Source organism: Dioscorea cayenensis, chromosome 4 (assembly GCF_009730915.1).
Source record: "Dioscorea cayenensis subsp. rotundata cultivar TDr96_F1 chromosome 4, TDr96_F1_v2_PseudoChromosome.rev07_lg8_w22 25.fasta, whole genome shotgun sequence".
Taxonomy (NCBI): Eukaryota; Viridiplantae; Streptophyta; class Magnoliopsida; order Dioscoreales; family Dioscoreaceae; genus Dioscorea; species Dioscorea cayenensis.
In genome coordinates this window covers 145,179-162,592 of record NC_052474.1, presented here as the reverse complement: position 1 = coordinate 162,592, position 17,414 = coordinate 145,179, and the positions used below count along the sequence as shown (strand labels likewise).

At 37.2% G+C, this 17,414-nt stretch overlaps 2 protein-coding genes across 6 annotated transcripts; both read left to right on the top strand.

Annotated features, from left to right (window-relative positions):
• The first annotated feature begins 436 nt into the window (after positions 1–436).
• LOC120258114 lies at positions 437–2,692 on the top strand. The gene is made up of 2 exons (XM_039265462.1): positions 437–1,898; positions 2,019–2,692. Exon 1 carries the CDS (start codon positions 768–770, stop codon positions 1,668–1,670), a length of 903 nt encoding a protein of 300 aa, XP_039121396.1. The 5' UTR covers positions 437–767; the 3' UTR covers positions 1,671–1,898; positions 2,019–2,692.
• A 6,818-nt stretch (positions 2,693–9,510) lies between these two features.
• On the top strand, positions 9,511–16,300 carry LOC120258840 (oxysterol-binding protein-related protein 2A-like). Of its 5 annotated transcripts, none has more exons than XM_039266285.1 (11): positions 9,515–10,189; positions 11,597–11,956; positions 12,104–12,200; positions 12,842–13,299; positions 13,772–13,927; positions 14,139–14,306; positions 14,400–14,558; positions 14,630–14,860; positions 14,966–15,079; positions 15,726–15,920; positions 16,004–16,300. In XM_039266285.1, exons 1-10 carry the CDS (start codon positions 9,824–9,826, stop codon positions 15,900–15,902), a joined length of 2,286 nt encoding a protein of 761 aa, XP_039122219.1. In that variant the 5' UTR covers positions 9,515–9,823; the 3' UTR covers positions 15,903–15,920; positions 16,004–16,300. The 5 variants fall into 5 exon arrangements, 4 of the variants coding, with proteins under 4 accessions (XP_039122219.1, XP_039122218.1, XP_039122220.1 ...); XM_039266284.1 differs by having other exon boundaries at positions 14,391–14,558; XM_039266286.1 differs by having other exon boundaries at positions 9,517–10,189; positions 14,418–14,558.
• Positions 16,301–17,414: the final 1,114 nt, after the last annotated feature.

Genomic DNA, 17,414 nt, shown 5'->3' with positions numbered 1-17,414 from the left:
TTTGTAATGCAATCTGTCATTGTTCAAAGATAAAGTAAAAGCTAAAGCTAAGAAGATTAAGGACAATTCAACACTAATAGTTAATCTTGGAGAACAAGTGGGGAAATAATTTAGCATAAATGATAAGAACTAGAGCAACCACAGTGTTTTCCATCGATTAAGCAAGCAGTACAAATGTTTAAATGGTAATGCAGGTTAGTGCTTTGATGCTTTAAATTAAAAATAAATAAATAAAGGAAAGTAATGCAGGTTGGTACACATGAGTTGCAAGTCGCAACAACATCAAAGAGGTGATATTGATGCTGCCTCTTCTCTTGCCTGAATCCTTAAATGATATCATATAAATAAGCATCAACAAAATAGCAATAGCAATCATAAGCCATCCAGACTCTGATGACTGCTCTGACAATTTACATATTTCAAATGCATCTATGCAGGCCCAGCCCTGGTTGGTCTGAAATAATGGGACCCAAATGAATCAAGCAAGGGTTAATAAATAAAATAAATGAGTTCACCAACCATAACATAAAACAGATTATGTTATGGGAATAAAATAAAATAAATTACATAAATGCATAAATGCATCCTATCCTCTAACAATTAGAGGTCAGTAGCAACAGCAACAGCAACAGCAGCAGCAGCCAAGGTAGCACCAAATCTGAAAACCTCACCTCACCTCACCTGGGAGGAGATCAGGGTTACATTTCTCGGGCTCATCATATACATCTTTGGCTCCTCATTTGCATTTGCATTTGCATTCGTATTCCATGGCCACTGGGTGGGTCAAATCCCTTCAATGCATATCTAATGCCCTCGACGACGTCGTCTCCACTACATCACCTTCACCCTCAGCCAACACAAACCCCATAAAAAAGAAGCCATCTATGTCCATCCTCCTTCCCATCACCTGCGGCAACCCTTCTCACACTCTCCAAGATGTCGTCCTTCTCTTCCCCAAACATCCCCCTCCTCCTCCTCCCACCAAAAAAGTTAAACCACCCTCTTCCACGAATGCCCATCATCCAAATCCCAAACGCCCCAAGCGCCCCAATCCCAATCCCAATCCCAGGTCGCTTGCCACCGTCCCTCCCCCCAAGTCCCTTCCCACTCTCACGGAGCTCCCCGCAGGACACTCTTCACGTCGCGTCGTCGAGATTATCTTCGCCTCCAGCTGGTCGTCTCGTGGCACTCCTTTCCCCGGCGAGATCGAGATGCTCTTTCGGGTCCATAACCCTACCCGCACCGTCTCCCGCTTCGAGGACTACCGCGCTGCAGTCCAAGGAATGGCTGAGGGGGCCAACGATGGTCGCTGTGCCGCCGATGGCAACGAGATGATGCGGTTTCAATGCGCCCCGCCTTCATCTTCCGCCTCAGCCGTCGCCGTCGCCGCCGCCGCTACCGCCGATGATGTAATCTATGATGCCCGCGTGGTTGCCTGCTCGACCGGAGGGATCCGTACTTTCGCGGGCAGCGGCGGGGCCCACGAGAGCGTAGGCGGCGGGAGCGGGAGGCGGTCCATGCTAGTCTGCCGAGTCATTGCTGGCCGGGTCAGGTCCGGTACGTGCGAACCTAGCGGGCGGTTCGAGTCAGTTTCCTCGGCCCGAGGCGAGCTCCTCGTCTTCGACTCACGTGCCGTACTTCCCTGCTTCCTCATCATCTACAGACTCTAGACCTACTCCTATTTTAATGAATTTATTAAACCCACATAGAAAATTCAATAATCTTCTACTATCTTAGATTCTTAATCTTATCTTTCTTCTTCTTCTTCTTTTAAATTTTTTTTTTTTTTTTCACCGGGTTTTTTTCTTTTTATCTCGAGATTCCCGGTTTGGGGTTGGGGCAGGTTTGTAAAGGTTGTTTGAGTTGGTGGCTTGATGAAGCGAATCAATGCTTGTAATGTAATATCTTTCTTTCTTTCTTTCTCTGTTTTTTTTTTAAAAAAACTTTTGCACTTTTTTTTTTGTTTCTCTCTATATAAATATATGATATTGAAGTATTTTGTTGTTTTGTTTATAAAGGTCGGGGAGGAATGGCCAGCCGTTGGCCCAAGGAATCATCATATACAGCGAATTATTGATTTATCTCATCAGCCATAGAGCTACAAGTGTGTGTGTCTCTCTCTCTCTAGATATATATATATATCTTATAATTTTTTTAAAAAAAAAACTTTTGAACTTTTGAAGCATTTTCTCAAATGCATAGAAATTTTAACCAATTTAAAGGGGTGGTGATGCAGTAAAATAGCTCCTCAATTGTTATGACATTTCCAGACCCACTATTTGTATCAGATGGGCAGACCGCAGACGTGCATAAATAGCTGCCCAATCTTCTACGACAGAAAAGATAAATAACAAGAGGAACATTCTATCTTTAATTGAGAAAAAGAATAAAACACTCACCCTTTTATTGCAGACGTAAGAGCAGAAACTCAATCCATAAATTTCGTTTTTCTTAATCTTTCCATATTCAATTTTACCTGAGCAGGAAAACTGAATCTTACTTTGAACTACATTGACGGCTCTCGGATTTTTTTTTTTTTTATCAATATCTTTTTATTTATCTAAAGATTTTTCATTCATGTAAATCAAGCACGAGAAGAGGAATAAAGAGTTGAAAGTATAGCATTTGTTGTTCTAAGTCTTGGAGGAGTCTCTCTCCTCCCCCTGTGTCTCAGTGTGTTTTCTTGGTTCATGTCGAGCTTCTTTTGTCTTTGTCTATATGTGTTTTTTTGTTCACTTCTAGTGGAGTTTTTCTGTATGCTCTCTTTGTACTTGATTTTTTATTAATGCATTTGTGATTCTTCCACTTCATCAAAATATATATATATATCATTCATAACAGTCCAAAGCAGGTGTAATGCAAGGTAGCCCAAATAACCTAAACTATAACTAGGACTAAATCTAAAAGATGAAGCCCACTGGCCCAGGCTGTTTGATGCTGATGGCCTGGTATCAAGAAGGAAGGCAACAGAAGGCAAGGCAGGGAAGGGCCTTCACTTATTATATATCTCATTGACAAGTTGTGATTATCCAACCCAGTCTATACGGGGATTTGTCTACTTTAATTAGAACATCCGATATAGGGCTTTAGGGTTTTACCTTATAAAAAGCACCATGTTTAGATCAAAATCATACTTATAACTTATAAGTAGACATGGCCACGGTTCAGGAATCACCGGTTACGGTTCCTGAACCGGAACCGAACCTCCTAGGCAAGGTTCTTGGCGGTTCGGTTTCGGTTCCGGTTCTGGCGGTTTGGTTCAACGGTTCCGGTTTGACGGTTCATACGGTTCAGTTTTTTTTTTAAACTAAATAATTCAATGATTCAAATTAATTAACACAAAAATACAAGAATTAATTTAATACTAATATAAGATAGTAGGTTAAGTTAGTAGGTATACCAGTATACCCAAGGTTTTCAATGTTTTTATTTATTTTTGTTGTTATTATTTTTTTAATGTTCATGTATGTTATTTGTTTTTTTCTTTAGGAATTGTTTTTTTATTTTTTTATTTTTTTCCTTTTTTTCTTTTTGATTTCTAGTATACTTATATAAGTTGCATAGTTCTACAAATTGAAAAATCTTGGGAGTTTTATCTATATATTGGAATATATATATATATATATAAATGATCAACAAAATCAGGCAAATTGATATATATACACATATATATTCATGTTTATTTTATTTTATTTATTTATATTTTTTTTAATGATTCAAATGTTTTTACATGAGAGCATTTTTACTCAAGTATATTTTTCATTTATATAAAAATAAATATAATTTAATATGAACTACGTTAATTTTTGTAAGTTTCAAAACCGAAGATATATAAAAATCTAGTCTTTGTTTTTTTATATTAAATTATAAAAAAATAATATGGAAATCTACTAAAGAATTGAATATTTAAGTACTTCTCGTTAATTAAATTATTTTTAATAAATCCATATTTAATTTGTAACTAATAATTTGTAGGCATAATCAATTAATTATAACTTTATCCTCTCGCATGTGTAACAAAGTTTCGTACGATGACAAGACATATAAGTTGGACGAATGTCACAAATTAGACCTAATCGGCTAATCAAGTATTCAGAATCAGACCTATTCAATAATCAATTTGGTTAATATCTTTAATTAATTATTTAAAATATCTTTAAACATGCAATTACTTAATTAATTACTAATTAATGATATTAACAAAATAAAAACCTAATCATAAATGACGTTATTTATATAGTATGACATTATTCATATTATATTTATATAGTATGACATTATTCATATTATATTTATATAATATAATATGAACTTTTGTTTTGAACCTTTGGTTGAACCGTATGTGGAACTGCCGGTTGAACCGCATATGGAACCGCATATGGAACCGCCTGTTTCACGGTTTTTAAATTTTGAAACCGGAACAGAACCTTATATGAAGGTTCCGGTTCCGGTTTTAGGACGGTTACGGTTTTTCCAGTTCCGGTTCCGGTTTTTGGCGGTTCGGTTCCACGGTTTCGGTTCAAAATGGCCACATCTACTTATAAGCATATGATCTTTATCTCTCTTGTTCTTATTGGTTGTGGGACTATTTAATTGATTCTTGTATACAAGAATCCTGGCTGAAATGAGAGGTGAAACAGAAGTAAAGTATATATCACACTAGTCACATGGACTTAATTATTGTTGGATCAATTACTTTGATCGATTCTTTGGCATGCGAAACATACCAATGACCAAATGGTCTATTAGTAGCCGGGTCTGTAATGGAACCCTTCACTAGTGGTGAGAGTTCGAATCTTGGGTGATGGTATATTTCTGGAAGTGTGAGTAGTGGTTGTATGCGTGTGATCCCAACGCCCATATGTGCTCGGGCCATGCTCCTACTTGTTCCGCCGAGGCTTGTGCGCGCCCCTATCTTTCTTAGCGGTTAGGCCACTCATCATGGCCAAAAAAAAAATAATAATAATAATAATAATAATGCATACAACATATATTATGAACTGTTTGACTAAAGTATCTTTGGTTTTTCATCAATGCATTTGGTTTATCTATCTTTTGAAAAAAAAAAAAAAACTGTTTGACTAAATGTGAGATATTTCTAATCAGTTTTTGCATAGAAACGTTGGAGGTATGCATCATGCATGCATACATTTTTTGTGGGATGTTGATTTGAGCATCTCTCTTGGTTTTATATTTCTTACCATCTTCTGCTTTTGAAGGTCTCTGCTCCCTGTGGGACATTCTTCACCATATAATTAAGTTAATCTTGGTGGAAATCCAAGCTGAATTTGATTAACATCTCATGTCCCTATCCAATACCTAGAAGTAGCATCATATATAGCTTACAAGCAGAAAATCAAGAGGACAATTACTTACTAATCCTTTGAGAAGGTACTGAACTACTGTAAATAATTAGTTCTCAATATATCAAACTGTCATTTAAGTCATGGTCTGAAACTGCTGGCTAGCTGTTGCGGAGTAACAAACAGTATAGTGGTTCTGTAAAGCGAATGTCCCCCTTAATTGATTTGAGCATATATATATAATAATATATATGCAGCATCGCAGAATTGATAATTGAACATGCATGATGATGTCGATCTCAGTCTGACGACAGGCCGGGAGAAGCTTATATATAGCGGAAAACTGTTACCATCTATCCATCTACAGTGTCCCTTGTTTTTGGTGGTCTGAGCTTGGTGGGTACATCAGCGACCTCTTTAGGAAGCTGGATTACGGAGATACTGCAATGCTGCTCATCTTCAACTCAAGTGCCAGTGGCAGTGTCAGACTAGTCCTGATCCTCCTTTTTATCTTAACCATTAATTATATATATGTTAACCAGGAAAGTGATGTGATGTTCATTTCATGTGTCTGTTGGGAAACCAACTAACTAACTAGTTAATTGAATTTTCATGGACAGAGAGAGCGAGAGAGAGAGAGAGAGAGAGAGATGTAGAGAAAGAAAACAATTACTGCTGCTAGTGCTAGCCAGTGACATGTAACAAATTAAAGGTACAAATCTAATCTCTAAAAGGCTAAAAGCAAGTAGCTGCTACGTATTATTGTGTCTAGCTAGCTAGTTCCATTTAATTAATTATCAGTCCCCACAAAGGCAGGCATTATCTGCAACAGGACCTTGCAGGATGCAGTAGATTCGTCTCCTTTACTGACAAATGCTTGCGCTTTCATAAGCAACAAGATGCATGCCTTTGAATTAAGGATGTGACGCTTGCACCTAGCTAGTTCAATTCGTCCCACTCTTAATTTCTTCATCTGGCCGGATCTTATCATAGATCGATCTAGTCGAGATCAGAAATGTGATGCTGTGATGCTGTGATGCTGTGATGCTGTGATAATTAAGATGTCCATGTTATGACCATGTGAGCAAATAGTGGCAACACTTTGGGTGTTTCTGTCAGCTGCCTTTCATGTGTCTGCCACTCATCAGTTCGTTAATTTGAACCATGGAGAGCTTGCTTAGCTAATTATAGCTAGTAATAGTATGATGCTGCACCCAGCTAGCTTTCATCTTGGATTTATTAATTGTTAATTAATCAGATTCAATCAAACAGTGTTCAACCACAATATTTCACATGAAAATATCTTATCTGCTTTAAATTAAAGACTTTTGGAAGAGAATGTAATCATGCTCCATACCTATCCTTATGTTATCTTATCTTTTGATCTTCAATGCATGCTACTCGACCTTCCCTACCATAAAAATTGCCGAAGATGATATCCATCTTGCTGGACTCCATTATCTATATATGTTTCATTCACACGCATCTAATTAATTAGACCAATGGAATTTATGATGCGATGTCTCAAACTAAACAGTTTCTTAATTTTAGCCAAGTCTACATGACTTAATTAGACACTGGATCATGGCCGGCCTAATAGACTAATGAGTAGCTGAAGAGGATAGAAAGTGTCCTGGGACTGCTCATTTAATGATTATTATTATTATCATGACCAAATAAAATTTTGAGAAAGAATTAAACACTCAACGACCAGTGAAACTGAAGCAGAGACGTACGTACAGAAGAGAAGAGACCCAGAAACATGCAACATGAATTAAACCAAGCATTTCAAGGAAATCACATTCATCATGAGTATTCATCCACCTATCTATGTATATATGATGTATCTGCCCAAAGAGTCCCAAAGGAGGCCTTTCCTTTCCGTTGTTTTGAGTTATGGCCCTTAATTATGGGGAAGGTCTCAAAATAAAATTAAACTTCTCTGTGGACTCGTTATTAGAACAACTTAGAACAACAATATTTAAAGACAAGTGGGCGAAGAGTCTGAAAGTAATTAATTAAGAAGATCAAATAGAGTAATCATCTTCTGGATGGTCTTAATTAGAATCTTAATATTGGGCTGAAGGTAATAAACAAGTGGCTTCTTTTATTATAATTTTTATTACTTGCAAACTTCTCAGCGTTATTTTTTTTTTTCAAGACGAGCAACTAGGCCATTAAAAAAAATAGGAGTATGCACAAGCTTTGGCTAAACAAGTGGAGGCTGAGCTAACACACACGAGCATTAGGACTAACAGTACACAACCACTCTAGTCTCATGCTCTAAAAAAACATATATCCTTATTTATAATTCAAACTCTCATCATTTATGAAAAATTTTAATAAAAACAATTGTTGATAGATTACATGATTGTTGATTCCATACTTTCATGTTGAAGCAAAGGGCACACAGGCAAGCATGAAGCATGTCCACAGATCAAGATGCATCCCACGTGAGACCCTTTTTTTTTCATCCCCTTTTTTAATATAATCTTATCAATCGGGTAACAAGTAACCACCATCTAATTAAAAACTGGAGAAGCATATGGGTAACCACTGGCATATGATCTTGAAGTGATACTGTCGTTGATTATTAAAAGGGCAGGCGTAAACAGTAGGAGAGTGGAGGACATTGGCATTGAAGAGGCCCTGCAGCTACACTTGAGGACTTGGATTTCTTGGCCATTAATTTGGATCTAATTCTGTCCTCGCATCAAAAGTGGTGTCCCTCCCTCTTCTGGGAATTCCTAATAAAAGAGCTTTTTGTTTGTTATATATATAGAATATTATGAAGAGTGAAGAGAGAGAGAGAGAGAGAGAGAGAGAGAGAGAGAGGTTCCACCATATATACATGTGTGGCAACTGGCAAGTGGCTAGCATCATTCCTTGCCTCTTCTGTGTACTTGAGCCAAAGACATCTATATTGTTAATTTATTAATAATATCTGATTATTTGGAGAAATTAAAGAAAGGTGTTGAAAAGAAAGAAATCCATTCATTAACTGATTCCACTGGTTGGCTCGTGATTGGTCATGTAGAAACAACTACCATGTTTCTTAATGCTTCTTAATTCCTCCGCACTAGACATGGCTAGGAGTACGATTAAAGTTTGTCCTGATATCAAAGGTGGGAGCTGAAGCAATGCTGCAATAGTACTCTGTGATGCAAACAAGCATAAGAAAGGCAAAATGGACCCTGAACAGCTGATATATATGAATTGAATGAATAGAAGAAAAATTAAAAAGTGGTAGACAAAAGAAGCATGATTGATCGATGAACTCCTGTGGAGCTTTCTTCCATTAATATTTCATCCTATTCTACAGAAGATAGCTACACCCATCACTGTTTAACCCCCATGCATGGGCTCTAGTTGTTTATGCAAAGGTCATCAGACTAAAAGTTGGCTACTTTCTTGGTTGGAAGTAGGCATATCATGGCCATGAATTATAAGGCCCCACAAAAGAAGATGCTGCTCTGGAACCAGTTCAAGCTCGGCTGCTAAATCAACACGCCATGGATATTGATTATTGATGTGGATTTGAGAATGGCATTTGCTTCTTTGATCAGGGGGGGTCAGGGTCACTCTCTGTCTCTTTAGTTTGGTTGGTGTCATAGCCGGGGTTATAAAATCAACTCATTTATCATCATCATCATCATCATCATCATCATCATCATCAAAAGTAGATAATTATGCTACCATTTCACATTGAAAGAAAATCGATAGAAAGTGCTTACATAACCACAAGAAAGTGTGATCATAACCACTAAATTTTAAAAAAATTAAGCACAAGAGTTTATTTAATTTTACTCTTCTCCTTATTAGCACTGATTTAAAAGTTATTACAACAAAAATATTTCTTCTTCTTTAACCATCAATATATGAGATGGTCAAAATACTGGTGCTGTGCTTAATCAACATCATATTAAGTTCTAGAACAAGAGATTAGAGTGAATAATAGAAAAAAGTAACTCTCATTTACATTTTCTCTTAATTTGTAATTAATAGGTGGCACTTTTAATTTATTTTGAATCAAGTTTATGTTTTTGATTGGTTTCTCCTAATAAATAATAATAATTCCCGGACATCCATCTCCACATCCATACACATGTGCAGGTATTAAATGCGAATAACATTTATTAATATTAATATAGCAACATGATAGAAGAAGCATGACATTATAGCGTGTCATTCTTTTCTATCTCAATTATTAAGAACCAGAAACTAAAGACCATTTCAGGGTCGGGTTTGATCCAAATACTCCACATTAGAAGGAGTGACCAAACCGGATCGGAATTTTTAATGGAACCAGATCCTCATAAAAAAAAAAAAAAGCACTACTATGTCAAATTCGAAGCATAGGAGACGTCTTTAAAAGGCAGCATCCCCCGCATTGGCTTTGTTGTTGGCGTTGGACGTCACTCACTCACTCAGTCACTCAGTAGTTACGCGCGCGCAACAACTGAGACCACCCTACCCTCTCTAACTCTAATGCAAAGGGAAAAGGCAGCAGTCATATCAGGATGAAGGCTAAAGCGATGCACCCCTTGTGTTGTATCTCGCTTGACTGCCCGGGTATTGGTGCTGGAGACCTCTCTCCTCCTCCGCCGGATCTCGATGCTGTTACGCTGGCTTCGCTTGTCCACGGATCCTCATCCGAAGATGACGCAGCTGTCGCTGGGGTCCTCTATAAATGGACCAACTATGGCCGCGGCTGGCGACCCCGTTGGTTCTCCCTCCGCAACGGAGTCTTCTCCTACTCCAAGATCCGCCGCCGTGAAGACGATGGCGATGAAATCACCGGCGGTATCAACGGGGCGCGGCTGATCGGGAACGCTGCGAGGGTAGCTCGCGCCGGCGGGAGGCCCGTCGGGATCGTCTATCTGAAGGTACCACTGCAATGAAAAAAAGCAACCTTTTTTTAAGGAAAAGATCACATTGGATTGTCATCGTTTCTCTCTTCTTGGATAGTCTTTCTATTCGTTTTTTTTTAATATATATATATATATATATAGAATAAATTCGAATCTCTGATGTCATCAGTGATCTCTGAATATGAAATTCATAGCTCTTGATTTTTGTTTGCTTTTTCGGATTTCGTTAATTTTGGACCCGAACTTGGGACATGGGAGTAGAATGGGAGTGTAACGGGTGTTTCAGTTTCACGTTTGATATAGAGGATCTATAGAGCGGAGCACTGGCAACCAGGTTTAAGTTTTAAACTAAAGTAGGGGACCCGAGTTTGACTCGGTGACGCGGACGTGAGAGGGAGTTCGGGTTCTGGTTTTGTTCCGTCGTGTTTTGTGTTTGGAGGGTAGCGTGTAAATGGTTCCGCGTGGCATCGTACACGAAGGGCCTGGCAGACTCGGACCAGAACATTTTAACAATGGCTTTTGCACTCCCGGACAGACAGCTGGAATCTATTCTTTTTGGATCTTTATTTTTATCTGTTTTAAAGCATAGGACAGCACTGTAGGAGGTGGTGCTAGAGCCGTACACGTATGGCCGTATAGGAGGAGTAGTAGCGATTGCTTCTCATACTACTTTTTACTATACTCTATTTCCTGGTTTCTTTTCAAATTTTAAAATTTTGGCGTTTTGTTTCTATTTAGGGTTCATTTTGATTTTCTTGCTTTTCATCAATGCTTTCCTCTGCCTTGTTATGTATCCCTTTGCTGCTTCACACCATAATTAAGGTGGAGAATATCGGGCAGTGGGAACACTTTTGTCTGTGTTTATGAAGCCAGCCCTCCATTGTTTTGTTTTCCCATTCCCATTCCCATTCCTATTCCCATTCCCATTCCTATTCCTATTCCTATCCAACCTTGTTCTAAGAACTGCAGTTCCATGTTTGTAGATCTAAGTTCAGGTTTCGTCATTCTTCTTATTGTTTCTTGCTGCTGCTGCTGGAGCCGTAGCAGCAGCAGCAGCAGAGTTCTGCTTTATCATTTTTTGTTGATATTTGTTCATGTTGTAGACTTGTAATTTGGGAATTTTAGTTCTTTTAAAATTATTTTACTGTGTTATGTGCATCTCTTGCTAAAGAAAAATAATATATATATTTTTTTGTATTAAATTTGATTGATTGGTGGAAATATCACGCACACATGTCTTGCTGATGATGTAGTTTATTATATTTGAATAAATTGGTTGACTTGTAAGGAATGATAAACCTCTCTTCCTTATTTTGTTATGATGTTATGTAGTTGTCATTTCTTGTAAATGTTTTGTTGATGTACTTGTTTCTGGTGAACATTGAAAATGACCAACAATTATGTGCATTTAATTACCTGTAGATCTCATCATTCCGTGAAAGCAAATCAGATGACAGGCGGTTCTATATATTTTCTCCCACCAAAACTCTTCATTTGAAAACTGAGTCAAAGAAGGATCGGGTAGCTTGGATCGAGGCTTTGGTCTCAGCAAGACGTGTGATTTCCTTGAATGACAAGTTAACTTTCAGTCATAATGACATCGCATTTTCAACTGAAAAGCTCAGAGATCGGATGCGTGCCGAAGGACTGGGTGAAGAACTTATCAAGGACTGTGAGCAGATCATGATTTCAGAGTTGTCAGAGTACCACAGACAATTGAAGGTTCAATATGAGGAGCACATAACCTTGCTCAAAAGTACATATGATTCACAGTTGGAGGAGGTATTTACTTACTTAACCAGATGATCTTTCACAAGATTTGGCTATGACATTTTCTGTGTAATTACTTTTCTTTACTCTATCTAGGTTAGTTTTTCTTCACAACCACTACATGGAACCTGATCCATCTTTAAATTTACTTCTTCTCAGGGAGTTACTGTGGATGATGAGAGTAGAGCTATACATGAGAGCCAGTTACAGTTGATGAAACATGAGTTTTCTAGCTCTGGACATGGAAAATTTAGTGGTATTTCATCTTTTCTTTTTATTTGATGAACCAAAAATTCATTAAAATAAAGATGGCTACGCATTCATTTTCATTTCTATCTCTATTGTTTTATGCTCATTTCTCTTCTCATTAATATTATTGTGTTTAAGACGGTTTGAGGTAGCAATACCATCAATTCTTAACTATCAAGTTATAGTAACTGAAATTGGGATATTTAAAATGTCTCCAATCTTATTAATAAAGTGGGGTTTCTTTGATAAGTTTAATAAAGCTGTATCCGTTTTTTTTTTTTTCAATTAATAATAATATAAAAAATCTACAATTGGTTTGTATAATTACGCTGATTACTTCTTTGGCTGATAATTTGTTTAGTTAAATCATTTTTTGCTGAAGATTTTGGAAGCATTCTTGGTCTTCCTTTTGTTATTAGTTTCACATCAGTAATCATCAATTTGCATGTTTTTCTATATATAGACATTAAAATTTTAGTTTTCTTGCTTCCCAAATGATGAAAATCACCCTGACCTACTTTTATAATTTGGTGGGCGACTGTAATATTATGTGAAATCTGCTTATGGTGATTAATTCTTCGGGAGTTGTTTTCTCTTTAAAATGTTATTTGCTATTTAGTTTTCTTATTATTGTTTTGTTTTGACCAGAGTATAGTACAACGGAATCTTCAGATGATGTTGGAAAGCGAGATCTTGATGAACTGTCAGATGAAGATGAACCTTACTTTTTTGATACAGAAGAGTTATTTAATGATTGTAATGGCACCTCATCCTCTATGATCCTCGGCTCTGAGGATAATAATAGTAAGGGATGGGCATGTGAGAATCACGATCACTCTGCTGATGCTGCAAACATGCATACTGGAACAGTACAAAGTGATCATGTCACATATCCACACATCCAAAGGCGTAAGAGGTTACCGGAGCCTACTGAAAAAGAGAAATATGTTAGCCTTTGGTCAGTGATCAAAGATAATGTTGGAAAGGATCTTACTCGTGTGTGCCTTCCTGTTTACTTCAATGAACCACTTTCATCCCTTCAGAAGTGCTGTGAGGAGATGGAATATTCATATCTCTTGGATAGAGCTTATGAATATGGGAAAATGGTAGACTCTCAACACATTGTTTCTTAATTCTGACGCAAAATAGTGCTCATAATGAACAGAACTATTTTTGCAGAACTTTGACAACAATTGAGTTATCCTCATTTCCTTAAAGTTCAGAGAGTTCTTTCTTCATCAGTAACCTTTTTATCAGGATAATATAAATATATGCTTCCATCTTTATTTTAGAACACTTGGAACATACATAAATGATATAATGTTTGGGTCGATACTAATTTCATCTGGTGTAACTGCATACTAGGAAAAATTTCATTGAATCCGTACTTCTCCTAATTAAGTTATAACAGTGCTAATTTCATCTGGTGAGAAAGGATTTTCTATTTCATGTAAACTCGTCCTGCTGGCAAGCCTGCCTGCCATCTATTATAGATTGTTCAAGTGAAGATAACTGTGAGAAATTTGACATGCACTTGCCTTTGCATTGTTCTTACACGAAATTATATGTTGTATCTAGGGAAACAGTCTCATGAGAATTCTGAATGTAGCTGCCTTTGCAGTCTCTGGGTATGCTTCCTGTGATGGGCGGCTCTGCAAACCATTCAACCCTTTGTTGGGTGAGACTTATGAAGCTGATTACCCTGAAAAAGGAATTCGCTTCTTCTCTGAGAAGGTCAGTGTTTGCAAACTTCTAACTTTGATTCTTTGCATATGATTGCATCTATTCTGCTTTGTTTTATATTTTATTTAATTTAAGCGCAGTCATATGCAATCAACTTATTACTTCTCTCCATGTTTGTACATTAAAATTTTTCTATGTACAATTCACATGCACAAGAGGCTCGTATTTGGATCTTGAGTTTCTTCTTTTCCATGAGTAATAGGTCAGCCACCACCCAATGCTCATTGCATGCCACTGTGAGGGTAAAGGATGGAAGTTCTGGGGTGACAGCAACCTTAGGAGTAAGTTTTGGGGAAGATCTATTCAGTTAGACCCTGTTGGCACTTTGACCCTGGAATTTGATGATGGTGAAGTATTTCAATGGAATAAGGTATGTTTTAGTCAGCTCACCATGTTAGTGTCTCAGTTGCCCTGGTCTTATCCAGAGCTATATTCTCTTATTGTTTTCATTCAGCGGTACCAGTTTCCTGACCCATCTCAGGTCACAACAACTATTTATAATCTCATCCTTGGTAAAGTATACTGTGATCACCATGGGACTATGAACATAAGGGGTAATAGCCAGTATTCATGCAAACTGAAGTTCAAAGAGCAGTCTCTACTTGACCGTAATCCACGTCAGGTCAGGAAATCATTTTCTTTTGGAACAAACGATGAAGTGTTCTTGGTTAGAGTTCTGACTGTGTCATGCAGGTGCAAGGCTTTGTTGAAGATTGTGAGGGAGCTAAAGTTGCTGCCTTGAGAGGAAAATGGGATGACAGCATGTATTACACTGAAGGAGATGCTATGTTTAGAACGAATGACAGCAGATCACCTGAAAATACCTCCTTGCTATGGAGGAGGAGTAAACCTCCTGATAATCCTACTCGGTACAACTTATCATCATTTGCAATTACACTGAATGAGTTGACACCAGAGTTGCAGGTAGAGATGGCATACTTTCTGCTTACGAGCTTCTATTTCTTTTTTACTCTTATTCTTCTTTATCTTCTGTCTAGTTCTGATCCCGAATATTTGATCCGGATTAAGGAGAAGCTTCCCCCTACGGATTCGAGACTTAGGCCAGACCAGCGGCATCTGGAAAATGGGGAGTACGAGAAGGCAAATGCAGAAAAGCAGCGGTTGGAGAGACGCCAGCGGATGGTATGCCTCTAAGACAAATACATTTTTATCTTTCAGTCTGCTATATTTTCTGATTGTCTGTGTTTAAACAGGGAGTTCTCTTTTCAAATCTTTAAATGGCTCTTCACTTTTGTTATGAATATTGCTCGATGTCTTTTTTGAACTTCCATGAATGCCCAGAAGTAATTAAATCAAACAGCAGCCAATGTATCCTAGGTTGAAAGTCCCAAAATTACAAAGATATTTGCATGTCTAGGCTTTGCGTGTTATAAATGCTAGGTTTTTGTGCTAGATGTTCTTAAATAAACTTGCTACACTGCTGCTATTCTGGTGAAACCTGATTGGTCTCAGTAGCCAGAATTTTAATTTGTTGACATGCTGAATGTTCTTAATACTTTTAAAAGAGCTTGTTGTTATTATTATTATTGTTGTTGTTGTTGTTGCTGTTGTTGTTGTTGTTGTTGTTGTTGTTGAAGGAAATGGGTAGATAAAACCATGTTGGAATAATGAAAGAGACTATTATGCTTGAATTGTTCCAATTATTCAAATATTAGTAGCAGTGTAGCACTGTGGCATGAAGCTTCATTGGTGTAAATTTTTTTATAATGGATTGTCATTTAACAGAGTGCTTGTGTGCGTGTGTGTTTGCATTTTGCTTTTGGTACAGTCTAGGAAATTGCAGCAGGATGGATGGAAGCCAAGGTGGTTTCAAATGGATAGTGAGACGGGGACGTATAGATATGTAGGTGGATACTGGGAAGCGAGAGAGAAGATGAACTGGGATGGTTGCCCCCATATATTCAGTGAAACTTTAGTGGATAATAATGTTACTTCCTGTTCATAATCAAGTTTGATTATTTAGGTGAGAACCATTTCCCCATCATTTTAGTTGTGTCTGCAAATAAAATAGTTCTCATTCTTTGGTAAATTTCTTATCATTTGCAGATTCCATCATTATCCATTGATTGAATCAAATCACCAAGCACGGTTTGCAACTTGAGTAAATTATTCTTTCCTGTATCCCTTTTACTAGCTTTGCAAAACTCTGCTTTAAATGATACCAGCGAAGGCACATACATATGTATTCATGTTTATTGGTGTTGTATCTCAAATTATTGTTTATTGAAAGCTAGTTTCCATCTGCGGCCATCGCGGAGCATATAAAGGCACACGCTTGTAAGCGTGTGCTTCAAAGTTCAAACTCATGGGGATTTGGTTTGTTAAAAAATTTCTAGTTTTGCATCTGTGGTTTGCTTGCATATTTGCTGAAACAAAGTAGAGATCTTACCTTCAACTGGACTGGACCTTGTCTTATGTATATATATATATATATATATTACATTTCAACTTTACCCTTTCTTTCTAACACAATTAGAACTCTTTGGGTTCATTATATTGCTTCTTCTTTTGAAGGATGCAGCACCTCTACCAAACCCACCAAAAGGCGGTTTGGGCCTACCGCCCAAGGCAACCTACCAACAACCTCTGTTAAGTGGTGTGAACTCAGAGCACTCAGCAGCATGCTTGATTCGATGTTTCCGTTCCGACAACGGAGAAAATAAACAAAGAGAAAATTATTTAAGGTCCTTGCCAATTTTCAAAAACGACATCATGGTCCCTATAATATATTTTTTTCATATTTAATAATTTTTTTTTTTTAGAAAAATATCTTACTCATATCTAATTTATGAAATTTCTATTTTATCTCTTATTATATGTATATATATATATATATATCTTTCTCGCTTGAATTTGCTAAATAGCTCATTTTGCCTCATGAGAGTTTGCTACTCGCTAGGACTGAGCGAGTTTTTATAAGGCTGTACAAACTTTCTCTAATTCCAGGGAGCCACGTAGAAGCTTGTTAAAGCTAGGATAAGCCTTTTCATCCTGGGCGAGTTTGCCCAATCTCAATGAACTTTAAGTAAAGCTCATTCGGCTTCTAAGTGTACTCTATTCAATGTGTGGCTCCCCAAAGTAGGGGATGGTTCGTCTTACTTTGGCAAGCTCTCAGAAAGGGAAGCACGCTAATGAAGGAATAGAAAATGTATATATTTATAATTGCTTAAAAAATAAATAACTTCTCATTATGAGTCTTATTTTTCTAGGGAGTTGTGTTAGTGTTGTTCTTGTTCCTGTTCCTGTTTTTGATGCAACTATATTGATCCATCACTAATGATTCAATTTACGTTTAGTGCTTGTTGTACATGTCTTTGTTTTATTGTAAATTTTTTAAACTTCTCATTTATTAATGATAGTGGTTTATCTAAATAAATAGATAAATAAAAATATTGAGGTATTTGAAAAAGTTAATGTGATTATGCACAAGTTTGAGAAGGATTTGTAAGTCCTTCTT